The 27,234-nt window shown below is 32.7% G+C and overlaps 2 protein-coding genes and 1 long non-coding RNA gene across 6 annotated transcripts in view; 2 read left to right on the top strand and 1 right to left on the bottom strand.

The window, feature by feature from the left end:
• The window catches only part of LOC118192957 (uncharacterized), a 52,760-nt gene extending 27,338 nt beyond the window's left edge, over window positions 1-25,422 (bottom strand). For 2 of the 4 annotated variants that reach the window (XM_035363980.2, XM_035363978.2), the window contains exons 1-3: window positions 25,265-25,422; window positions 5,198-5,430; window positions 724-786 (exon numbers count right to left, since the gene is read on the bottom strand). In XM_035363980.2, coding sequence (XP_035219871.1) covers window positions 724-786; window positions 5,198-5,359 — 225 coding nt within the window. In that variant the 5' untranslated portion in view covers window positions 5,360-5,430; window positions 25,265-25,422. Of the gene's footprint in view, window positions 1-723; window positions 787-5,197; window positions 5,431-21,537; window positions 21,862-25,264 lie in introns of those variants that run through there. The other 2 variants (XM_035363979.2, XM_035363981.2) reach the window with 2 other exon arrangements.
• LOC146998262 (uncharacterized) overlaps window positions 1-27,234 on the top strand; it is a 215,735-nt gene that overhangs the window by 54,165 nt on the left and 134,336 nt on the right. The window lies entirely within an intron of this gene.
• Window positions 16,657-17,844, top strand: LOC118192965 (larval cuticle protein A2B-like). The gene has a single exon (XM_035363994.2). It carries the CDS (start codon window positions 16,657-16,659, stop codon window positions 17,110-17,112), a length of 456 nt encoding a protein of 151 aa, XP_035219885.1. The 3' UTR covers window positions 17,113-17,844.

Genomic DNA, 27,234 nt, shown 5'->3' with positions numbered 1-27,234 from the left:
TAGTTTGACATTTGATGATCACCAACTCTATTTTTTTCCATAGCATTAAGACTTAGCATGAAAAAGCTGGGATTTCTCGAGTAAACCATTGAGAAGTATTCATTCATAAAAGAGAGATTAGTAATATTACGCTTCTGTGCCGTACGGTACGGAGTGCGGCACAGAAGAATTTTGTGATTTGAAACTTTGATTAATTGTTCATAAATTAATGCAGTAATAAATGGAATGCATAATCAAGTGATTCCTATACAATGGCCAATTGACGCTGCTGCTCTAATCTAGGCATTAACCGGAGTTGTCACAAAATGAATACGTCTGCTGTCACAGTCGTACGTATACTAGTCAACGGGGAAAAACAAGTTAGTTCCGTAGATGAACGTGTAGAGATATCAGGTTAATTGGAAAAGCCGGAGAGATGAAAAATGAGCAAACGCCTTCGCTGGGAATCGTACCGCGGACCTCTGAAATACGCGGCCAGCGTGCAGACCACCACACCACGAAGGCATGCCAAGAAGGTGGGAGAAATACCTTATAAATGTTGATGCAATTTAATACAAACTAAGGGAAACATTTCAGATCTTCATAAATGTTAGCATTCTTTTATTCGCATTTTAAATTTGATAATCGCTTTGAAGTGGTGTAAAAATTGTGTAAAATCATAACTACGATCGAAGACTTAAATTTACACTTAGGTTTTGTTAATAGGTAATAAATAACTCTGACCTTGGTCCCTCTGCTTGAGAAGAATTTTTGCTCTTGAAGAAGAGGAACCTGTGACATATTGCCCTAGAAAACGATGGTGTTTTATCGAAAATCTGCGTCAATAAATGCAATTTCATAACATATTGATTGATATTAACATACTGTTTAAATATGCCATTAATTGATAATAATCATGAATATGGTAATTTACTATTCATTTGATAATAATATTGTAATTTGTGATTAATTGATACGTTATTAGCTGCAATGCAGAATAAATATGTTTCCTAGTCACATAGAAACCTCAAATAAAATCTGCAATATGTACCACCGTTATGAATATGTATATTTTAAAAACTGAATTTAATATGAGCATTAAAAATAAATATCCATAAACGAAATTTCTCTCACCATGCAAAAATTATTTGACTATCTTTACACTAATATAAAAAATTCGATAATTTTGCATTCTTTAACAGTTTAACTCGGTCTGTGTTAGAATTCACTAATTCACTTGCAGAATCAAATGCAAGCATTTAATAAGGAAACGACAATTCAAAGCACATTGCTTGAACTGTCATTTCCTTATTCAAACAGCATAGATATTTTATGTTTACCTTGAATTTTTATTTCTGAAAAAACGAAAGTTTAAAAAAATCAACATCTGTTTCCCCTTCATTACATATATCCACAAAAATAGTAGTATATTGCCTATTCATATGGATTTTGACACCATTTTCGTAAACTTTGAGTTACGGATAGTATCAGGCTTTATCAAATTTAAACAAGAAAGCTTTAAATTGGTATCGAAAATGGGAATAAAATTTCTTTATTGTAATAAGCTTGTAAAGTGAAATTAAATTTTTTCATACTGTAAGCTTAAAAAATTTATTTTTAAATGAAAATAAGGGCAAAATTGAACTGTTAACAGCTCGAAGGTAGAACTTTTAAAGTAAAAAGTAAAATATATACTTTCAACTAATTTACGAAAATTTTGTTTTGCATCATAAAAAATTGTATTGCCACTTTAATTTATTGCTTGGTACTTTATTCTTAACTAGCCGCTACGCGACCTGCCTTCCTCTAGCTTTTAAATGTACCGGGAAAATGCCTAAAGGGCCTAACACCAGACATTCAATTTAAAAACTGCACAGAATTTTACTCTGCAGAACAACTTTATCACACACACAAAAGACACAAATTTAAATAAATATTACATATAAAAAAATTACAATGAAATAAGCAATATTTTTTAATACAAATATTTATTATCCTCATAAATAAATTAACCAACTTCCCGTTGCCTTCTCTAAAAAAACATCCAGCATCCAAGAGAAACATTAAATTTAAAAATTGCACAGAATTATCTCCCTCATAGACTTTTTCTGTAGAGATTATCGCTTGATATTTTTGGAAAGGAATGCCTCAACATTATACATCACAATCTGCATTAAAATAAAATTAACTTGCAATTAAAACAAAACTGTTGTTAACTACTAATTCCTGTACTCCAGTAGGTGTCAGTTTCTGAATATACGATGAAGTGATTCAGTTAAGATCAGTTAAGATGTATGTGGAAGAGCAGAGTGGACTATGTGTTTCTTCCAGCACATATTTAAGACTGCATCGGAGAATAAAGAACTTCTTCTGTTTCAAAATAGTGTTTCAATTTATTTCTAATTATACGGCAAACAGCCTGAAGATGGAATAATACAGGGACTAAGTGCCAGATTACACGAATATGAAATTTATGGTTTTGACGCAAATAGGTTTTTCTGTGAAGTAAAAGTCAACGCAAGTTATAAAGAGCATTATAGGATATTTAAAAATACCTTAATATGCGTTTTTAATTCTGCACACCAGCTGCACGGCTCGGCACAATATATTTTTGTCCCCTGCATAATCAGCAGAAAATTGCGAAAATGTATTTGCGTCAAGAACTGTGCTGTCGGTAAAAATAATAATAATAAATCTTAGCTTGGGCAGTGGAAGACTTCACGACCCACTTCTATTTTATGATACACTAAAGTTGCAAAAATACTGCTTATGAAAGAATTTCATTTATGATTGCTTATTACTGATTGCTGAAGTTTTTTGCAGTTAAGAAATACTGATAAGAGGAACTGATACATGAACTATCGCATGAATGTTATTCAATGACTTACATTATTAGGAGGAATTTTTCTTCTGTTTTTTAAAATATCTTTTTAAAAATTATTTTATACTTAGATTCAAAATTAACATTGCATTCCAAATTTAATGCCGAATTCTCAAGTAATGGATTTTATTAGATTAGATTTATGGCGAAGGTTATCCAAGACATCAAATAATGTGCACAAAAACTATCTGCTCCACAAAAATTTACAAATTAGATATGGCGGACAACACAAAGATAAATTCATGTGTGTGGTCCCGAGCTGTTACTAGGTGTGACACGACATGCTGTGACATTGTTGGAGCAATAACTTATTCAGTAATGTCACCATTTGACATTATAAGAGTCATAACTTCCTGACTAGTGTCACGGGATTTGAAGGATTAGCACTGCGTCTGTCATCAAGGCTTCTCAAAGTCAGAAGGCTGACTAACCGATCACCCCTATAGCTACTGTGCTATTATCTTCCACTATAACGAATCACAGGACGTAAACTAACCAAACATTTATGAAGACGTGACTAATTCAGTTTGCACATTGTTTCAGACAGAGCAAAATACCAGAACGCTCTGAAACGGTCGACTAGAAAGACTTTTGCATCAAGCAACATCCTCACATACTGAAGACAATACTTATCTTACTTATGCATTTAATATTATTTGACAATAGTCGTTATTGTACTGTTAGTAGATCTTCTCGTAGATTTATAATGAATGTATTTTTAGTTATGTGTGCAGTAAGTTACATGCAGCCTAACCAAAATGCAAATCGATTATTTAATCAATCCTTATATGGAGTTGCTCCATTAACGAGCCACTGTCAATACCCACATCCCTGAAAATGGAATGCAGACAAATCATTTAAATGTACAAAACGTAGACTAAAAAAAGCTTGTGAAGACATCATCATCCATTTCACCCACACATCGTCTCGTATCACATCTTAACTCGAATGTGATTTTGAAAGACTTCAGGAGGAAAAGGCCATTAAATAAGTAGACAGTTTCTTTTGTGCGAGAGATTCCATGATTTCTTTTTGCGTTTCAAATATGTAGTCTGCATCCAAAACCTCATCGCGTGTCACTCTAATGCTTCAAAATGTTTGATAAAAATAGCTAATTACTGACCAAATACAATCTTCAGTATCTAATATTTGAACGAAATTACACTGTGGTCCACCATCATAAGTCTCTCTTTGCTCTAAGACCTTTGAAACAGGATTAAAATGTTGTCTTAAGGTTTAACTCAGATAGAAAAGCAGCAATCCAACGTGTTCTATAAGAATGAATAAAGATTTTATTCTAGATTTGGACAACACATATGTTAGGGTCTGGAGGAAACAAGAAACACGCCCCTAGCTAAATATTATTCATCAAACCTCGAATTTATTAGTTGAAGTATTACGCTGTGAAATTTCTTTGCAAGAAATTAGTGAAATGTTTTGGATATTGCACTGACGTTGAACTAATAATAGCTCTAGAGTAACTACAATCGTGGTTAAGCTCTAATTCTTGAAAATCAACATTTGGCGGTGCAGTCAGATTTTCGTTTGATAGATGATAATTCTAGTCTGCACAGTTCCTTTAGCAGTGTCTTCAACAAATCGAGGTCCATAGAATGCACCGGTATGTTTTAAACTGCTACCTAAACTGCAAATTTTTTCATTGCAATTATTTGCAGTCATTTATCTTTCCCGCGTTGGAGGATAGAATTGAAGAAATTAAACATTGATAAAAATTTGGATTAGAGTTAGAAGAGGTTACGTTCTATGTACTTTCACAGCGAATAATATGAAATTCTTTTCCGAAATGATGATGTGTGATACAAAATCTTAAAGGTCAAAATATACCTAAACATATCATTATTAATATATTGATGAAAGGGAACTTAATGTACACCCTTCTTTAGAAATCTGGAGTTCACCCAAAATAACATTTTGCGTTATAATGAATTTTACTATCGCTTGCATCACTATATGGTCTGCAGTTTGTTAAGATAAACTTTACAGCTTGAAATGGATGATGATGCAGACAATACCTCTTATTTACTCTTATTTTTATAATCAAGAACTTATCATTTACAATTTCTGCTTACCTGAAAAAACAGATGTTCTTAGGAGCTCGATGAAAATACATAGGAAGAAAACATTTATTAATGAAGACGTCTGTGCAACATGTTAAAGCTTTGAATACTGTAAGTTTAATCATTCCTATGGTTTTCAAAATATCCTGTAACAGGATGTCTTAAAACAATGCTCAAACAATGACTGCTCAAATAACTTGAGAACCATTAGTTTTTAACATGCAAAAATAAATATGTCTGTTATAAAAATGACACTTACCTCTGGTGTGTTCACATTTCCTGGTTTTTTAGCTATTCTCGTGGTGTTAGTTCCTGGAACAATTCCATTATATTCATTTACTTCGTCATGTGAACTTAGACTCACGTTTATAAAATCCAAATCCGGAATATGCTGAGAACGTTCTTTATTAGAATCAATCATTTTATTTATCAGTATACCTTGAACATTATTTTTAAAGGATCTGTATAATTTATAAGTAATTTCGGAAAAACCTGAAAAAATAACGTATATTAATATAAATACTTAAAGAGATTAATAAATGCTCTCCATAGATACTTTATGCAGAGTTAAATGAAAACATCAACATATTATTTCCACTTGAATAGAAGACTTTATGATTATAAAAAATGAAAATACACGGGTGATACAACAAAACCCAAAATTTCATCGAAAACTGCAATAGAACTGAAGTTAAAACAATTGTAACCCTGTTTTGGAAATAGTAGACTCTCTGAAACAATCCATTGAATCTCTCGCTAGGTGGAATGCTCAAAAAAACAGGTGAAAACGTCGCGAACGAAAATGTCTCTGAGAAAATAACGCACCTACAAAACCCGTGGGAGAAAAGCAAACAAGGAGAAAACATCTCAGATCTAAAACATAGGGGTATAAAACATCGTTATAGAAAATAAAATAGTTCAAAAACATCGCAGACTTAAAACATCGTGAATAAAAATAGAGCACCTACAAATCATTACACTGTGATAACATCGCATACATATGTTTTCAGAATTTAAAAGTTTTAAATACATATTCGCATAATGATTTGTGAGCGCAAGAAAGAATGAGGAACATTTTTACTTCTATATTTCTTTGAACTTCTTATGAGAAATTACTACTGGAATTTTGTAAAAGAGATTAATTAAACAAAGGAATTTAAATTGTTAACTACATTAAGTTTAAAATTCTGTGAAATATTAAACAAAACATTAACACCTACTCATCTTCAATTATTAAATTAAGCTTCTTTGTTACTTTTTCAGTACAAATTTATTAAATTCAAAGATGTAAAATATAGAGGTAAAAATATTCCCCTTCCTTTATGCCCTTACAGATCATGGTGCGAATATGCATTTAAAATTTTAAAGGTCTGAAAACACATATTGTGCGATAATTTGTACTTGCTACGATATACGATACCACGATATTTTCTACGACAATATTTTTAATTGTGAAGTATTTGAATTTTTGTACTTTCTACGATCGGGGTGTTTTAGAAATGTGATGTTTTCTCCCTGGTTTCTTCTCTCCTACGATGATTTCTCCTTGCGCTGTTTTTACCGCATTTTCGTTCGCCACGTTTTGGAGGATACCATCGAGGGAAATCTCTACGCTCACAAATTTGCAAACACATATATACAGTATAGAGCAGAGAAAGGAGCTATTTTGAATGTAATAATAGCAACGCTGCAACACTAAAAGGTGAGACCCAAGTGACATCATTGAGCATTCTGTGACATCTAGTAGTAATAGAGCAGTGGAAAGGAACGTTTGTTCGCTGTGAAAACGTTTTAGAAGCAGAATGATAGTGTGGCTGCTGTACAAAGATTATTTCAGCATCATTACCAACTTAACGTCGTGGTCATGACACATCGGTTCATACGCTTGCAAGATGAGTGTGTAATTTTGAAGAAATGAGTTCACCCTTGAAAACGAAATCTCTGGGGTGCGTAACGATAAAAAATGTAAGCTGCTCGAGTCGCCTTCAAAGAAGCCCTCGTTCGTCCGTTCGACTTTATGGATCGGGGCTACAGTTGGAGCGAAGATACGTAAAAACAATACTGCATGTATTAAAGTTTACTTTGTAAGTTACAGATTGTGCAGAAATTAAATCCTCGAAATCCTGTGCTTCGCAATGGGTTTTTGCGAACGAGTATTGGCTAAGGTTAACCAGGAAGTCGATTTTCTTAACAAGTGTGCATATCCGATGAAGCTCATTTCCTCTTCAACGTCAACATCAACAAATATAACTTCCGTTACTGGACAAAAGAAAAATCTGTCTCAGCTGAGAAAATCATCCATTAAATAAAATCAAGGTTGCAGTATGGTGTGCTGTGTCATAGGCCCTTATTTGTTTCAAAATGAGTACAGTACTTGAACGATAGTAACATGAGTTCGGTATACTTCGCTTGAAAGTTTATTCGAGCGACAATTGCGCCACTCTTGCTTTCTTAATATTGAAATAATGTGCTTTAACTAGGACGGAGTCATGTCTCATAACATTTTACAATCGATGGAAGCCATTCATTAGTGGTTTGGAATGCGCGTCATTTCACGTAAAACTGACATTCCAAGCCCTCCGAGATTTTCTGATATCTGTTTTTGCCATTTGTTTCTAGAGGGACACCTTAAAAGTAAAGTATGCCGCATTAGTCCTATAACCATCCCTGAATTAAAACCGAGATTAAAGAAGAAAACTTTCCATACTTAGAGACATGATATATTGAAAATTCCAGTTTCCACAATAAGCTATAAGATTGTGTAGGCTGAGACGGAAGCACTGTGAAAACAATAAACGCTTCTTGCCTTTAACGGTTTCAACTATAGAAAATGGAATCTAGAAAACAAACAAGTGCCGTCTTACGGCCAATTTAAGATATGGCTACTGATGATCAGTATCCTTTTAAGTCTTAAATTAATACGTGTCGCAGTAGTGACAGTTATATATCCGAACTAAAGATGCTCAAATTAAGATACACATCGAAACCTGGTGAGCATCTGAGATAGCGCAGTAAGCTAGTGATGATAAAATTACATGAAATACAACTGTGGAGTAATTAACAATATTGATTAATATTGCTTATTATGCAAGGCGTTTCTGAAACAAATTTTAAATATGGTTTTATATCCATGATTTACAGTTTAAAAAATTAGTCAAATAAGCTCGACAAAATTTTGAATAAATGAGACAATTTAGTAAAATATGTACGAAAATTATTTATTTATTTATTTATTTGGCAGATGTCGCACGAACAGCTGTCACTGAGAAAAGTGTTTTCTGTAGCCGAATCAGTCGAATAAATATGTATGTCATCCTTCTACCATAGTTTGTGATGACTCCTCAAAGATATCACAAATCTGTTAACTAACTATACATTTTCAAAGTCATTCACGAGTACACAGATTTGGATATTAATTTTAGAAGTCAAGCTTATGGCGTTAATTTAAAGTTTAAAAATAATGTAGAAGAAAGGGTTTCCCATTCCTCTCATTTGCAGCAGGGCTAAAATTCAAAATTTTGATTCTAAACGAAACTGACTTTTCATATGATCCTTAAACTCGAATTATGAGCATCCATTTCATAACTGCAACTGGCCGTAAATGGAATGATCAAAACTTCGAGCTGAAATTTTGAGTCCGTTTGAAAGTGACTTCAGTCATATAATTCTGAAACTTCTTATCAGGGTTAATTCCGGACATTACGTTAAAATCCATGACATAATAGTGCTTTTTCCTTTGGATGGGAAACGTTACTATGATATGAAAACTTGTTAATAAGCACTTTCTGTTTAGAACAGCTATATAAAAATTTTAACTTCCTATATTTTTAGTAAAAGATGTTCCATGAGATATTCTGCTAGATTTTTATCGCTTTAGCTACGGATATTCTAATATAGACAGATATTCTAATGTTTAATAATTATCTAGTCTATATATATTCTAATATTTTATACTAATAAGGATAAAATTTTATTTCCGTGCAAGAAGCAAAGGTTTGTTCACATTATTATGCCGTGCATAGACCACTCCCAACTCTCGTCAATTCTGTAAAACTGATACTTGAAAAGTTTCGTGATTTTGAACTTAGATTTAACTAAACTTACACGATAGGCATTAATACATTGACATTCAAAATTAACAGAATTTTTACATTTGGTCGATTATTGACAGAAATGCTGTCCAGAATTTAATGAAATTTAGTATTGACTTTGCATGATATCATATAAAGATTTATATTATGGTCATGGTATATACGCCTAAGAGTCATGGTACTGCATGCATAATCGTGCGTAACGCTTAGTGGTGCAGGAAGGTCAAAAACAAAGGTTGCAGTTTCGAACTAAAGTAGGGATAATATGAGGTTATCTTCTCCTCTAGCAGTCACACAGCTCATACTGGAAATGAGGTAGTTTATGACGCCCTATGGCAGTCGTTCCCGCTCCTACAACAACGTTATTTTCAAGTCCTTGAGGTTTCTGAAGAGGAAATGCAGGTTGCAGTTGCCCTTTCAACAGGGTCTCACATGTTCTATGAGATTTAGGTCTGGAGATCTTGCCGATCAACCATCCGGTAAAACTACTTTCTAAGAAATTATCCAGCATGTGAGCATGTGAGCGAACGTTAGCGGTCTTAAAAATGCATCAGGTGGGCTCTATCCTTCGAAAAGTTAAGTTTGTATATATACGGTCTAGAATATTTTTATGACGCCATTAAGAAAGTATATAAAGGTGCGCCTTGAAATAGGCGCAAATAATTAAAAAAGTATATGTAGGTGCATCTTGAAATAGGCGCAAACAATTAAGACAATATATTAATACAATTATCCAATTAAGTGCATAAATCCAGGTGCAAAGGCATTTTGGAATTCAATTAAAAATCAAGAAAATTCTTTTTCTTCACGAGAATTTTGGGAAATTTGGGCTTTTTTAGCGAAACCCCATGACGGTCATATGTATGGATTATACTCGAACAAGGAGTTCTAAGATCTCTTCCTTATATCTCGCATATATATATATATAAGTCATAGAGCCTATAATAAAGACCTGAGGACCCATCCATGATATCAAAATCTACCGAAGCTATCAAAATCTTCTTTGCCTAGGACGCTGGATGACAGGTAGCAGGTCCCTCTGGTTGTTTTTAGATAAAGATACTTTGAAGATAAGTGATTAGGCTGAACTGGGACTCATCTGTGAAGAGAATGGCGCCCACCGATGTTTAGACCAAAATCGATATTCTCTGCCAGTACCATGCTAATTGTAATCTGTTGAGTACAGAACTGAGTGAGAGGAGAACAGCAGGTTCTCTTGCAAAAAGACTAGATGATAGAGCCCTAGGTTCGAATTCTAGAAACCGAATTTATCGACTAGCCAGAACTCTAGAACAAAATCCCATTGAACATGTCTGAGGTGTTCTTGGAAGGGTAACTGCATCTGGCTTTTACGTTCTCAGATTCCTCTGGGATTTGAAAACAGCTTTGCTGAAGGAGTAGAAAGATCCTAAAGGAGTTCTAAGATCTATAAGTCTGGATTATACTCGAACAAGGAGTTCTAAGAACAGCCTCATTTCTAAAAAGTTCCTAAACAGCCTCATTTCTAGTATGAGTTCAGGTTGTGAGAGCCTCGTTTTTGTTCTATCTTACAACCTTTGTTTAAGACCTTACAGCACCGATAAGACTTTGCACGATCGTGAGCATGTAACATGGTAGATGCCAAATTTCATTAAAATTCGTCTATCAGTTCTTTCTCTACCAAAAGTGAAATTCCTGATATTTTTTAATACCAGTGTAGTTTTACAGATATAAATAGTTTACTATACAGACCTCACTTTTGAATATGCGAAGATGTGATAATACATTTCATATCTAAAATAAATTCATTTGTCGATTATATCAAGAGTTCTCAGCCAGGAAGGAATTCCCCTTGGGGGGGGATTTCATGGGGTCAGGGGGAATGTGATCAAACTTTTATTTAGCTGTTCAGTACGTTGTTTTAGTTCATGAATATAAAAACTTACTTTTATTCGAATTTTAATATTTATCAATATTTTCTGTACTTTTTTGTTTAATTAATAAAACTCGTTAAAAATAATTTAAATTTAAATAAATTCATACTTTTTTTTTTCATGTTTTGGAAAGGGGGATGAACTGCTAACAGTAATGAAAGGGACGCATGAAGTAAAAAGAGTTAAGAATCTCCAATGGTCTGTATTGTATCCTTGGGTTGTACCCTATTTGACGGCATTAAAGACGCACTTTTTTTCCTAAATTTGGTCTCAAAAAAGTTACCTGCGTCTTATACATGAAGGACACATGCGACATGCGACGGAGGACATGGGCACCACCCCTCTACCAATACGGTTAATCGGTATAGCGCCACGTCCACCTTTATCTAGATAACCATATGTGTTCATTGTGCTAACATACTAATACATAAACATACATACAAATTTGGTACTTAAATCAGTGGCGTTAAAGCTAATTAATGTTAGAGACTGTATAATACATTGCCATGTTACAAGGTGTATGCAAAAGCATGGATACGGTAGCATATATACATAACGTGTGTACTCATATGTTGAGTACACTATGATCCTTTGAAGCATTATCATTGGATTACAGAAGACATGTACATACTGAAATATTAGGTGCGCAATGTTATGCTGGAATAAGTAATTAGTACAGTGAATTAAAAGTTAGACCCTAGATTAGTACTGTGTGGTACAGTGTCTTGCTACTGAATTATTCATACTACGTATTTCTTAGGTACATCAACCAATGTACAAAGATATTAAAACACGTGTATTAGGTACATAGTAATTAGTGGATACCCAAGCGTTAGGTAAGTGCTACTTTAAAATACATTAACAATAGGTACTTAATACAATGCTGAACAGATAATTGGTGCAATTAATTTTAGAGTGGGGCTTTAGTTAGTTCTTTGCGATACGGTGCCGTGTTACAGGATAAAATGTGCAGATGCATAGTTACATTATATATACAGAACATAAATTCATATACATATATACAGACATTTTGTGTACAGGCACATTAGATACATGATTCTTCAGTGCGTAATAGATGTATATTAACTACATAGTGCCAAGATATGTGATAACACTAGTAGATACATGGGTACAATTACATATAAACAAGGACATACACAATTACATATAGACAAAAGCGTATATACGCTTATATTTGATACATAATAGTCATTGGTGACATAAACATTTGGTACTTACTTCATATACTTAAACTCTAGATCCATAAAATAATGTTATAACTAGTAATAGGTGCTTATTAATTTCATAAGACACTAGGTTGATATTTTGCCTTACTGTGTCACGTTACGTAGAAATGTATGCGGATGCATGGGTACAGCTTCCTATTTACAATGCTATACTGTTTTCCTATTTACAATGCTATACCTATTTACAATGCTTATATCATTCGATTTGATAATCAATAGGTACATGGCACATTTATATACATGAGCAGATGGTACATTGTAGAGTGCCGTTGAGGATAATTTATGCAATTACTTTTATAGTATTTTAAAAATAATGCATGTATACGCAATTATAAGGTGCGTAATTGTCATTGGGTGCATATACATATACATATTCATATATTAGTTTCTTAATACAATGCTAGGGCAAGTAATTGGTGCTGTTATTTTTATATGTAACATGATGGTGTAGGTGATAGGATGGATAAACTAATATATATACTAATATACATATACCCAACTTTTAGGCACATAATAATCACTAGATTCTCAGACATTAGGTACATGGTATACATATACATATATAAACAGATGATTCATAATACAGTGCTATCGAAAGTAATAAATGCAGTTAATTTTATAGTAAGATTCTAGTTTAACACTATGCGAAACGGCTTCATGTTACACAGTGTTAAATACTGACGCATGAATACAGTAATATTTCTACTTGTTAATACTATATATATATAAATATACAAATATTTAGGTGCATAATTAACATAGGATACATAATTATTAGATGCACTATACATATACGTACATAATACATAAAATTAGTACAATGCTGGAACAATTCATTGGTGCTGTTAGTTTTAGTGTAAGATCCTAGTTTAACGCTGTGTGGTACAGTGCCATGCTACAGGATGATATGCGCGTAGCCATGGATTCAGTGATATACATACTAAAACACGTATACACAATTATTAGGCACGCAGTAATCATTGGATTTATAAGCATTATATACATGGTACATATACAGACGATACATAATATATAAACAAATATATATAATATATATAATAATAATAATGCTATAGAAGTTAGTTAATGCAATGGATTTTTTAGAATTAAGACTTTAGATTAACACTATGCGGTAAAGTGTCATGTTGCGTGATGTTATATTCGGATGCATGGTTACATTATCATACATACGAGGATATATATACATAGTATTAGGCACATAGTAATCATTGGGCTCACAATCTTAATGCACATAGTACCTTAGTCTCGTAGACTTGAAAGTACGTAATAAGGTTTAATTGGTGCTATTAATTTGATGACGCCAAATAATATTAATACAATAATGCAGCAATGATTAATATAGTTAATGATCAATACAGTATCATTTATACTAGAACATATATATACAAATACAAGACGCATAATTACATTGAGTATAGAATCATTGGGTGCATTATACATATACATACATAAAACATAACTAGATGGTGATGGTACTTAAGATACATTTATAAACAGGTATAGATGGTCCTTATTTACATATTGCGGTACAGATAATAGACATAATTCGTTTGGTTGGCATAATGCAAATTGATTAAATAGTTGATTCTTGCTATATTACTAGGAGTGTTGGATACTCCTTACGATAATTCACAGTTATTTTGTGGCGTTGGTAGTTGGTGCTAGACACTGGATTACTATTCGTCTATAGGGCTGACTAAGTATGGAACAAGTCTGTGTCAAAGTCGGCCAGTTTATCCATTAAAAGCCCTATTTTTCTAACCAAGTGCCTCTGTTTTATAAAAAACTTAGAGAAAGCTTGTCGATTGGTCGACGGAAGGTTGACGTGTAGCCCTTCTGTAAGGAGACAGGAGGTCAGATAATGCTCCGGAGAGCCAGTCTGTCCACAGGCGCACTGGCTAATGTTACTTATCCCGTGTTTGTTAAAGTACTCGGGAAATGGTCCGTGACCCGTAATGTATCTTACCAATTGCATGTTTGCAAAATTTTTGGTAGTGTCCACGTAGCTGACATGGTAATAAGTCCGTCGGCCGGTATCGCTGTTATCCCATGTCTGCTGCCATTTCCCGATTGCCTTTAAGCGCAATGTTCCTTTCAGGTAACACATTGGCCATGGGATGTTGATTTGTTGAGATGTTGCTCCTGTGGCAGCTTCTTTGGCTAGATGGTCAGCCAACTCATTGCCGTGGTGGCCGGCATGCGCTTTGATCCATTCAAGTCTTGTATGGAGTTGGGAATTTTTTTCCCAGATCTTCCTGTATTCCCTGAATAATATCGGATGGGGGGTCTTTGTTTCCTATTGCGTATAGCAAAGAAAGAATGTCTGTCTTTATTGTAGCGTTGTGGGAGTGGTGGGATTGCAGGTAGCGGATTGCTTGCGCAATTGCCACTGCTTCTCCCTGAAAAACGCTATTAAATTGCCTTAGTTGACCCTTCCATTGATCTATGACTGTACCTTGCAGCATGACCACATAGGCACTTCCCATGTTTCGTCCTTGGAAAACCTTCTATTGGTTATTAATTAGCGTTATTAGTTAATTAAAAATGAGAATAATGAACTATTGAAGAAGTTATATGAACTCCTACCTTGAGCACTATAACTTCATCTGTTTTTCATCTGTGCAAAACATCATGGTAATCCAAAAGGCACAATAGCTGAAGAATAACACACTAATCACAGAGCTGCACTAATCACACCGTACGGAGAAACACTGAGGGTACTGAATAATATAGACACTGGTAGTTCAGGCGCGAATCTCTCAAGCACTTAATGTAGCTTACACTATTGAAGTAATCGGAAAAACGTAAATTGATGTATGGAAATATGCAAATTCATTAACTATGTGCTGCATACATAGTTGTCACTCATCACGGAATTTACCAAGTCCGAAAAATTGCAGATGGAAATAATATCTTCTGAACTAATTGTCCAAATTTCACCACATTTTGAAACTTATGTCGCTCTCTTAGTGACTAGAACAATGATGCTGGAACTGAAGAACTGGCTTAATTATTTCCCGCGCAATCACCGAAGAAACAATGCTCCACTTGCCAGTATTCACCCTTTGTTAGTAGAATGGGAATCGAATGCTACGGGGGGGGTAGATTGCATCCGGTCGACCGTTGACTTTGCAGAAAGGTCAAAGTTCACGGAATTACACACGAAATATGTTTAAAAATTAATAACTCGACTTCAAATTCAGCTACAAAATTGTAACTAGTAGCAAATTACTCGTGAAGATATTACTCATCCAATGGTATAAGACACAAGGCACGTCGGCAAGCAGCGGCTGCTGGGAGGGCACTTGTAGTCGTGTAGATAGGTTTACACTGTAATCCTCTGTGTAGAAAACGTAATTAACTCGTAATTAATTTAATAAGGCACTTAGCATCACAAATTTGCTATACCCGCATTCCTTGGGATGTTGGCTATACAGAGCAACTACTTTTGAAATATAAATCGCAATATTTCCACAGTTATTAAAACAAAAGACGGAGCGTCGTGGAAAGCGTGTAACTAGTACGTACGCTACCTCCATAATGTGACGTGAAGGACACAGGTTAACTTTCAATACTGAATGCTATTTTTAGTCCGGATAAAGATGTAGACACACATAACTTTTTCTACATCTACATGTGTGTGGCCTTCTAAATAAGGGTGCGTCTTATATACCAGTGCGTCTTATATGCCATCAAATACGGTAATTTAGATACATTTGAATTTAAAATGAATATACAGCCATTGCATACTATATTTCATTTTATATATAATGTTTTAAAATAATTATGAAATGCAGATAAAGCCAGCTGTTAAAATAAAGGAGGGTAGTTTTTGGTATATACTAATATAAACGCAATTAAATTTTATTCAGTGATTTCAGCGTTTTTTGAAATCTAGTTTGCTAGTTTGTTAACTGATTAAGGCAAAGCATACGAGAGGTATCTTTGCTCATTTTCTAATAAATGCAATTAAATAATTTTTATCATGAACCACATTAGTTATGAAAATATGTCTTGAATCCTCTTTTTTAAGAGTTTGCTAAGAAACATGAGCGTGGGAACATGTTTTCCTTTGCATCGAAACGCACGAAAAAGAACCGCGATATATTCATTGCTCAACGGGTAGAACTTTAAGTTTCGCAATAACTTATTCGTATTTCTCAACAAAATCTTGCCACATAAATTATTCATTCTTATTTGGAGCGCAAGAGAAAGACTCGCTTGATGAAAGACTTCCTCAACTTGTGGTATACAATTCATATTCTACTACAAACTCTAGTCTGAATTCTCAAAATGCTATATCAGCATATAAATGCGGCCTTTAAAGGCACGTTTCTTGATTTGAGGTAACCGATTAGGGACGAAATAGAATTTGTACAATTGTTATGGTTGCATACTTAAGATAACAAATAGCATTTTCACTCGCATATAAAACTGGTCTCAGGTATGTACGATGACTCTCAATTCACGATGTTTCGCGTAGAAAATATTGTTTTTGTTTATCTGACTATATGCATTTTTAACATCGATTCTGTATCCGTTCCTGCAGAATCAATCTTAGTAGTTCCAGTTGTGGAAGAATCTGTGATTTTAAAAGAAGCAACTGGCCCTTATGCATTTGGCTACCAACTGAAGGATGGTTTCGACGTTTATCAGCACCGACAGGAAGAATCAGATGGTAAAGGAGTAATTAAAGGCAGTTACGGGTATAAAGACGCAAACGGAGTTTACAGAATAGTTAAGTATACAGCAGATATCAACGGCTATCGAGCGATAGTCATTTCCAACGAACCAGGTTTAAATGGCCAGAACTCTGCGGATGCTACATTCGTAGTGGAAACACCACCTCCGTCAGTTACAGTTACATCAGTACCAGTGTTAAAAAAAACAACACTGCGATGAACTATATTAAGACATTTTGTATGATAATTTGATAAGATCATAATCTGTGATAAACATACAAATATTGAAGGAATATATGGGAATAAATCAACTCCAGATCTAAATTTGTGTCTAGCGAGATTCAGTTTTCCTACGATGCCTAAAATTCCCTTCAGCGGTTTCATTTCTCCTGTAAAATATATGTATTATTTTTCTTGCCAAAAAATACTCCATTATAGAAGAAAAGCGTTGATTATTTTCTTTATTGTCTGTTTGCATACATATTACTTCAGATAGTTGATTTATGACGCTATGAAATAGAAGGAATTCTTTCACTTGTTGAACATCTTTTGAGGCTGTATGTCAGCTTTAAATCTATGTTGCTGTACTATTCGATCTGAGATAAGAATACAATACATGTTAACAAGGAAACAAATATGAAACCGAATTCTACGTGCTATCCAGAATTCGTAAAAGTAGCGTCTCTATATTTTTCTTCTTGTATCTAGCTTTTGATGCGCAGAAGTGACTGAAACATAGTGGATGACAGTGACTTTTATTTTCTGTAACTCAATGATACTCAGATTTTGTGCTACTTTAACCTGAATACAACTGTTCTGTGATTAAAACTGAATGTAAAATTATTTTTAACTGATGTCTACCTATTAGAAGAAGTGACCTTTATGCTCTGGATAATTGAAATTAATCATGGGTATTACTAGTTTAATTATTACGAAGCAAATGCTGCGTATATCTAAATAAATTCGTGAACTAATAAGAGAGAAAGTGAATTTTCTTCTTAATAGTTTAAAATCGTGATTCTGTGCTTATTCTTCCTCTGTTTTGTTAACATCGAAACTTTTCTTCAGGTATGACATATTTTTGTTCGTTCAAATTAAATGTTCATTTAAGCGTTATATGCGTTCTGTTATATACATTAATTTCTCTCAAGCGAAAAGGCATCCAAATTATTTCAATGATATTATATGATTGTACATAAATTCATTCTGTATTTATTAATGCTTTGGTCTTATGCAATGCATATTAACTAGTGCAAATTTTAAGTATGATACGCCTTACAACGCTTTGAAATTAATTTTATCGTAATTACCTTATTAGTCCTTACATAAATCAATTATGCTATTAACGTCACAATTTTGCTTTATTAGCATTAAATTTATGCAATTTTTTTTTTTAATTTCAGTGGTGCACTTTACTTTAGGTTTAATTAGAAACTCTTCATATTATACTTTGCAACAAAGTAGGCTAAATCTGAGACTTGTCTCGATTCAGCAATCCGGCAGAACGATTTATGCAAAAAGAAGTTCCTTGGATGTATTCTCAGATAGAGTTCTAACATTTAAAATTAAAATATCGAATACATTTTTAATAATAATACTTCAGATTCCTTTAATAAAGGAAGTAATTCTGCGCCATTAATTTCTAATATTTTCAAAAAGGTTATTTTCTAATTTACCTAACATTTTTATTCTTATGCCTTATTTTTGTGATTTTTTAAAGATTGATTTATATGTTATTTCTTGAGTTTGTGACATTACATTGCTGTTGTAAGGAATTATCTCGCTTGTGCAGGCTCTCATCATAAAAGCGGGTAGCACGCCTACTTAGCAATTGGAAGATCCATGAATTCCAGTGAGGACAGAATTAATTTTTTTTACTTTTGTTTGAAGAGCCTAATTGTCCCTAAATTGGTGTCCGAATTGAAATCTGTCTGATAATAATTAATTGTTACTCGGATTTGGTTGCAATTGGGTAGTTCATCTAGCCAGAAATTTGTAATCCATGTTTTCAATCATGAGGATCCTGATTTGAAGGAACATTCTTTCTAGCTTTAAAACACCTAATAGATTTTAAAATAGAAGTGTTTCATCGAACTAGTCTGTTTGAAATTAATGGAAATTTAATCTACATTGATTTAGTTAGACAAAGCGAGATAAATGTATTCACTCAAAAATAACATTTACTGAAGTATTTTGGATGCATTTAATTAATATTATTTCTGTCTAGAAACAAAGGAGATGTATTACTTCTATTATATTCGATAAGCAGATGTAGTGAACTGATTTAATTAGAAAGAATTACACTCACTTAAATTACTCAAACAAACCAATACTGTGTTTTAGTTGATTAAATGTACGAAATGACATGTTAATGAAATAAAAAAGACAGCAACCTGATAGAGGCTTTTGATCGATCCTATGTAAAAACTAGATGGATATGAATTAAGTGATTGACGAGTTTGAATCAGTAATCAGCAAGACATTCACCGGGATTTGAACTACGGGTTTCCTGGTTGCCGCATTTCTATTTACATCCCGAAAGCACGTAGCAAGAAAAGCGAAAATTCTTTACAGAGTAATATAATAGTATGCATATATATTTTATGATAAAATGAATCTGTGTTCAAACATGATTGACAATATATTAATAAAATGGCACAACTGTTTTCGCATTAAAGTTACTTTTTTTTAAATCCGAAACCAAATGAAGAACATAGCTGATGCAGGGTAAAAATTTTTTAATATTTATGAACTATTCTGGTTTTGAGAGTACTTTTAAAAATCCATGCTACGGGTAGGTAAAAAACAATTTTATATATTTTAGTAGATTAACTTCTATGAATGGAATATGAGTGGTATGTTTTTTTGGTTTTATCATATTTCATTATATAAGTAATTTACAATTTCTTCCATCACTGTGTGATGAATGAAGAGTTTACAATTTTTCCATCACTTATTATAAATATTACCACCATTGTACTTTAATTCCGCTTACATAAAATATATCACATTACAAATAATTCAAATAATTCAATTAATTAAATTTAGAATATTAATTTATAAATATTTTTATGAACAACTAAAATATACTTGTACTGTATATTTTACTTGTTTTCTGAGTTCTACGAATTCTTTATTTATACTAATGTATGTATTTAAGAAAGCAACTTCCTTTATATCAGCCCGTATTATATTGGGTATTATAATAAAGAAGAAATGCTAAGGTGAGATACTAAATACGTATTACGCCTATCAATTGACCTATATAAAAGATTTCCAATTCTGATATAAAAATTCTGAAGTTATCTTAATACAAGATAACTGTACAAGATAACAAGATATAATATCTTGTATTAAGATAACTTCAGACTTTACATATTGTTTCAAAGAGCATTCAGTTATACATATTGTTTCAAAGAGCATTCAGTTATACATATTGTTTCAAAGAGCTTTTTAATTTATCAGATATACTGTTAACATTAAATAATACGCGGATATTCAAACTCATAATACATGGAAGTAAAGCCTTAGTTTTTATCAGTCCAAAGAGGCGTTAGCCCAGAAGGACTGTTAGTCTCGAAACGGCATTTTGCGTGGATCGGAAATTCTAAAGATATGCTGTTTTTAAATATTTTAAGCTTAAAGGGGCATTAACCGAAATGCTCTTGAAACATGTACGTATGTGTAAATGAAAAACAAAATACCCATCTGGACGTAATATAAAATCTGAAAACTGTCAGATTTTGTTTTTCGAATTTTTTTATTTTTTTATCAATTATTCTTTATCAGGATGGTATTTTATTGCAATTATTACTAAAGTTACTGTAATAAAATAAAGAACTGTATTTTATTACAGTTTATTATTATTATTTATTGCTGCCTAAACTTCAAATATGAATTATAAATTATTATGCAAGCTTGTATCTGAAAGAATTTATTTATGAATTCATCAAAATGTGTATATATTATTAGTATAATATATACATAATATTTATTCATATTTTTTATGTATTCTGATATATTTACGACTTACGAACACATACACACATGCGCACATATGTATATATTTACATACATATACGCATGGATATCAACAAAGTTTCAACTTTCACACAATCCCAGACAGATGTATAAATTTTTTATAGGTTTAATTTCGTTTCTTCCTTTTATTTTCGTGCAAAAAAAATTGAGGATCGTAAATGCTTTTTTTTTAAAAAACAAAGGATAAAAAAAGTAATTGTAAACTTGGTAACTACAAACATGGTAATTATAGTAATACGGATAACAAACAATACAAGCATAAGTACTAATTGCTCATAACGTAAATTTTATTTTTATAGATTTTATTTCCTATCTTGTATTTTTATAAATTACTGCATAGTAACATAAGTAACGATATGCAAATAAAATTCGCTTTTAAATATCAATGAAATCTTATGATGGAAAACAAATTCAAACGCGAGACATTTTTCAAAAAAGACTTCATGTTTTTCAGAATGGTAAAATTAGACTTTTAGAAATGTCACTCAAAGTCCGAAAGATTTAATTTCTAAATGTTTCAAAAAAAAAAAAAAAAAAAAAAAAAATCAATTTCAGAAGCAATTTATAAAATAGCAAATTTATAAAACTGAGTTATTTTACTTACCTTGAAAAGTTTTAAATCTTAACACAACAACATCGTAAATAAATAACAGGTTTTATTTATTCAAATTATGAAGCAATATAGTATTCAGTTATCAAACTTAGTTTCGTTATTCAGCCGTTTCATTTTCTAACGAACAAACCGTATATGTAAATAAAAATGCCAGAATCCTTGAATTTTGAAGGCCAAATTATTGAAATAAGGACATAAAATGAAAAAACGCGCGCCGGATTGTGATGGTTAGGATTTCACATCGCGAACCCTCACCGCCTTCACGCATAGACTGGACATCGTGAAAAGCTGTCGAACTTTGACCACATCAAGAAGAGCAGAGAAGCACTGCGTCATAGTAGCGTTTATTCACAGGAAACTGATATATATCCTTGATTCTTCAATGAACACGTGACTGTAAAAAGGAGTTGAGATTTGTAAATAGGGTCTGTCTCTCCAAAAATCGTTAGTTTAACTTTTGTTTTTCGAATTTCCTTGTGTCTTTTATTGATCTCCTCTTCTAGGACTTATATAACCTTCTTGAATTTTCCGGAGCATTTAATTGCATCAAATCCATTTCATAATGCAAAGGTATAAACTCATTTCTCAAGAAAGAGGAAGATTTAAACTAGAGACAGAAGAATCCTAAATTTCCTCCAATCCGAATCATGAAAGTTTCTCGAATCTTTCAAAACATTTTATATCATTATATATATATTAAACATTTATATATATATATATTGTTGAACATTTTATATCGGAATAATAAGAATCAGGAAAAAAAAACTTTAAATACTATTGAATATTTTTATTAAGATCAAAATTGGAAACCTACGTTTAATCAAAAACAAACTGAAGAATATTGTTTCTAAAAATATTCTTTTATAAATTAAAGAGATAAAAAGGAAATTTCTCAAGTCAGATACATAATTAAAACTTTTGAAATCAGAAGCTTACTTTCTCAATGTAGTTTGATTGAGATGTGGTGCGATTGTTCTGTTTTATTGCACTTAACATGGGAAAAGGATTACGGCTTGTTTCAAAAATTAATATGCATAAATAATGCGAAACGTTCTCCAGAAAATTAAAACAATTCAAAAACGTATTTTTAGATTTATTTTGAGTAAATACCTGAGTAAAGTTTAACTTGAAATAATTAAGAAAATAGAAAACGTGTTTGTTTCTCGATGAAAGATTTTATTAGAAATCTGTAAGATTAACCTGTCTAAAGCTGTGAATTAAAAAGTTTAAAGATTATTGGTTTGAATTCGAAGGATTCTAACAATCGAAACAAGTGCGAAGATTCGAGTTTTCGAAATCTCGAAACATTTTCGACTCGCAGACTTCGAATGTTTCATTCCTAACATAAACTTTATGGAACATGATAAGGCTTTCAATAATCCAATGGAAAGAAAATTTCGAAATATTCAAAATTCAATTTTAAATTCTTAATTTCATATTAAACTCTTTAAGTGATAATTCAATGTGGTAATATTAATGAAACATTAATATATATTGAATGTGGTAATTGTAGTACTGGTAATTCTACATTTCACTATTAATGTATAAGAATCCGCTTCAAATTCGATTTTGAATCAAAATATTGCTTTTCCATTTTTCTTCTAATCTTATAGTCTGACTTTTTGCCTTCCCGAGCTGCTAAGTTCATTCTCTGAGTTTTAAAATATGAATCGTAGTTATTTCAATTCAACTTGATGACATTTTAGACCGGAAGTATTGTTCTGCTAACCGGAAGCATGCTTTAATAATTATTGACGATGTAGTTTCCTTAAATATGAGCATAAAAGTAATTATTGATTAAAAAAAAGGAAAGATTCATATCCTTAATCTTATCCTAATATCCATTCATATCCGAGATAAGTCTTGTTCAGATGTCTGGCAATAAATGTGCGATTTTTATCTTCTTATTATTTTTTTGTTTTTTACTTATTACGTGCTCCGCCCTTAAAGGGATAATATAAGAGATAACGGGAAGGGAGGGATGCCCCGTGGAGGTCTTTTTAAGGGAAACTGGCTTGTATCCACGTTACACATGGGGAAAACCACGAAACCGCCCATGCAGCCAGCCCGTTCGTCGTGATTCGAACCCCAGACCGAACTACCAGTGTTCAACGGCTTTTACCGCTCGGCCGCTGGTTGGGCCCTTTTATTTTATTTGTTAGCATCTATGAGATTTTAGTTTTCTGGCATCGATCTCCTGCATTCAGAAATCCATTTCAAAGAAAATATTGCAGTATACTAAGTGCTTTATTATCAAACTAGTATACATAGAATAAAGCTGAAGAGAATTATTAGAGAAATATCTGCATTGAGAAATTCAAAACACGAATGCGAGTTTTAATGGTGGTTCATGCTTATCTGAAAGATATTTCCTTTCGAACTGAAATTGTGTGAGTATGATGAACTTAATTGACATAAAGATGGGTTTCAGCTGTACTCAATATCATCAAACCAGTATACGTAGTGTGAAGCTGAAGAGAATTATTAGGAAAATAGCTGCAGGGAGAAATTCAAAACACAGCTGATAGTTTTAATGGTGGTTCACGGTTATCTGAAAGATATTTACTTTCGAACTGAAATTATCTGAGTATGATGAACTTAATAAACATAAAGGTTGGTTTCGGCATTGCTTGAAAATGTTAGCTCAACTAAGCATAGAAAATCTCATAATTTTCGCATTGAAGGACCATAAAACGTTCTGTTAGCAACATGCTATTCCTGTTCTAAACACGCGTATAAAATTTTGAGAGTAATAAAGAAAGGAATATTTTAGATAGTACAGATTATGAAATTTATAAATAAGGAACATTTGAACAATGAAACAAATCATTTATAGGATTCTGGAGTCTTTAGTTAGACACAAATTACAAGTTCTTCTAAGTTTTTGAATTGTTTTCACAGTTGTCACAAGTTTAACATCTATAACATTTTAAGCTGCTGGATTATATAAGAGATAATTGATCATACCTAAAAGAAGATTATAAAAATCACAATAAAATTTACAGAATAAAATTATATAGATTGAGACTTGAACCATCGTAGTTTCTGGAAAAGTTAATTTTCGTATTATGAACCTATTTTTCTATTTCAGAATTGAAAAAAATAATGGATATATTTTTTCCCACATTAAGTTTCTAAATATTTAGTGATATTTAATGAATAACGAAAAACAAATTTCAAATAATTTCAAAAAATCTTTTCCGAAGGTATTCTGATACCTTATAAACATTTGAAAAAGGAAACGAATTATTCAAGCTGGAATTTCTTGATGAAATTGCTGTCATGAATCAACAAGATTTAAGAGATTTGCTTCTAAAAACTATATTAGAAATTCTATGAAGGAGAAAGCAAACATTTACAGCAAAATTTAACAATGTTAAACTACCAAATTTAATCATTATTATTTTGACATTTTAATGGACATAACTTACACTTGGGGAAAGTATCGTAAATCTTCTATATTATTTTCCATTTCCTGCATGTAAGTTATAATCATCTGAATTTAACTCATACAGACATATATTCGCATACGGATACCTCGTGGAAGCCATTAGAAGTATTAGATTTGATATTAGTGTATAGATTTGATTAAGTAAGACACTAAAGTTTGTTTCAGTAAGACACTAAAATTTGTTTCAGTAAGACACTAATTACTGAAACAAATTTTCCGCGACTCTTAGAGTTTCAAAAGTAAATAAATTATTGAGCAAAAACATACCTGAAAATAAGGGCTACTTGTACATTGCATATGAAATGGAAATTTCGCCTTTTTGAGGCGAAAAAATTATTTTCGCCTCAAAAAGGCGAAAATAATTGCTCCTCCATTACTAAACCATCCCGGTTTTCAAATGAGCTTAAAATCTTACTACTATCTACGATGTAGAAGCATATCATACATTGCAATGGCCAATTATTTTCAGTTTATACAAGAAAGAGCAAAGATCAAGATGGTCTTGATAATCAAGATGGTATTGATCAAGATGATTCCCTCACTAGAGACACATCGTGGGGCCCAAATGAATGGCTTAAGATAATTTTCAAGATGGATCGTACACAATAAATTCTAAGAAATATTTGCTTCTTAGGGTGCCATGGGTTATCCAATGACTTTGTCAGCGGTTTAATGTGCTGATAAAGATTATGTATAAGTACTTGATAGGAATAGACATCAGAATCGATGGATGTCGTCCTGTATTTTCGCAGGCTAAAAATAACAGTGATTGGTTTCCGTTTTCCTTCCAGAATTATAAATGGATCTACTTCTTGTTTTCACTCCCAATGAATGACCCAGCGTAAGCCATCGTTATCTTCCAAGGCAATTGTATACCAGTTGAAACTGATAACTAAACTGTCTGAGTAAATATTTTTCAATTAATACGATAGCGTAAACAGATCAGTTTCTAAACTCAAGAAGATAAGTGTAATTTCATTCAGAGTTAAAACATAGTAAGATGAGCAAATATACTTTCACTACCAGGTGTAATTTATTCATTGCACATCACATTATAAGGTATTTCTCCCGCTTTCTTAGCGTGCCTTTGTGGTGTAGTGGTTCTGCACGCTGGGCTGGTATTCCAGGGGTCCGTGGTTCGATTCCCGGCTTAGGCGATTGCTCATTTTTCAACCCTCCTGCCTCAAAATAACCTAATTTATCTACAACATGTATTCACAGATGTGGAATACCGCGTTCTAAAATGCTTATCTCAAGAGCTCTGAAATTCCGTATGCATTTCAATTGCAGTTCTTTCGGGAGATTGCCGTGAAACACAGCTCTTTCAATCCAATGCCACACCTGAACAACTAAATTAAAAATGGTGAGCCCTATTGACGAATTCTGAGCATTGGAAGTTGCGTGAGATAAGCGGTATTCAAAAGTGTTATTTTGCCCAAAAAATGCATTTCCTACTTGATGCTGAAACAGTATTAAGTTTGTCCTAATAACAATGCTAATTTTATGCACTATTCTTCAAAGCGGCTGAAAACACTTTCACTCCTAAACCTGTTACTTTCCCCAATAGACCATAATGCCATCTTTCTTATGTACTTGTCTACTAGTATGCCTTAACTTTCATGTCAGACAGACAGATAATAAGAATCCTATTTTCAGATTAAATCGCATCTTATTTGAGAACAAAGCAATGATCCATTGCTGCGTCGTCCAGGTTTGGTGCATTTGACACCACTGCGCCTTCGTCTAGTTAGCATCACATATATACTGTCCTACGTTGTTTAAACGCTAAGCTGCGATTTGACTAGATATCCCCGTTCCGATGCTGCTACAAAGGCAACCTGCAAATCATCTGATTATATAGCATCGACTGTCTTTAGCTATTACTGCTAAGCATTGGTTTCCTTGTATATCATTAAAAGATGGCCAATCTGCTATACGTTTCAAACACATTTCAGTCTGAGTTAAATTTGAATTAAAAATAACGCGCCGAATAAAGATTATTGGAGGAATTTAAGCAACAAGAACCAGCGTCAGATTCCTAAATTTGGAGGACTACTTCCGAAGGTTTAAATATAGAACTCCCTTCTCAGCTTTAGAAGAGTAATGACGAAAGAGAAGCCAGTGATAAGACTAGATAAGGTGATAAGATTGAGAGGAAGGAAGTCAAATTGTTTGCCCCCCCCTCTGTTGATGAAAAATAAAAACAACTATCAAAGAATTTCTTTAGAGGGTGAGGG

This window comes from Stegodyphus dumicola, chromosome 3, assembly GCF_044657685.1.
Source record: "Stegodyphus dumicola isolate Sdum_Otavi_A_Nest chromosome 3, ASM4465768v1".
Classification (NCBI taxonomy): Eukaryota; Metazoa; Arthropoda; class Arachnida; order Araneae; family Eresidae; genus Stegodyphus; species Stegodyphus dumicola.
The sequence above is the reverse complement of the archived record's forward strand: the minus strand, read 5'-3'. Positions and strand labels throughout refer to the sequence as shown.

Bases quoted from the DNA above. Each gene is read 5' to 3' on its own strand.
- LOC118192965 (XM_035363994.2), top strand. From the start codon at position 16,657: ATGTACGATGACTCTCAATTCACGATGTTTCGCGTAGAAAATATTGTT.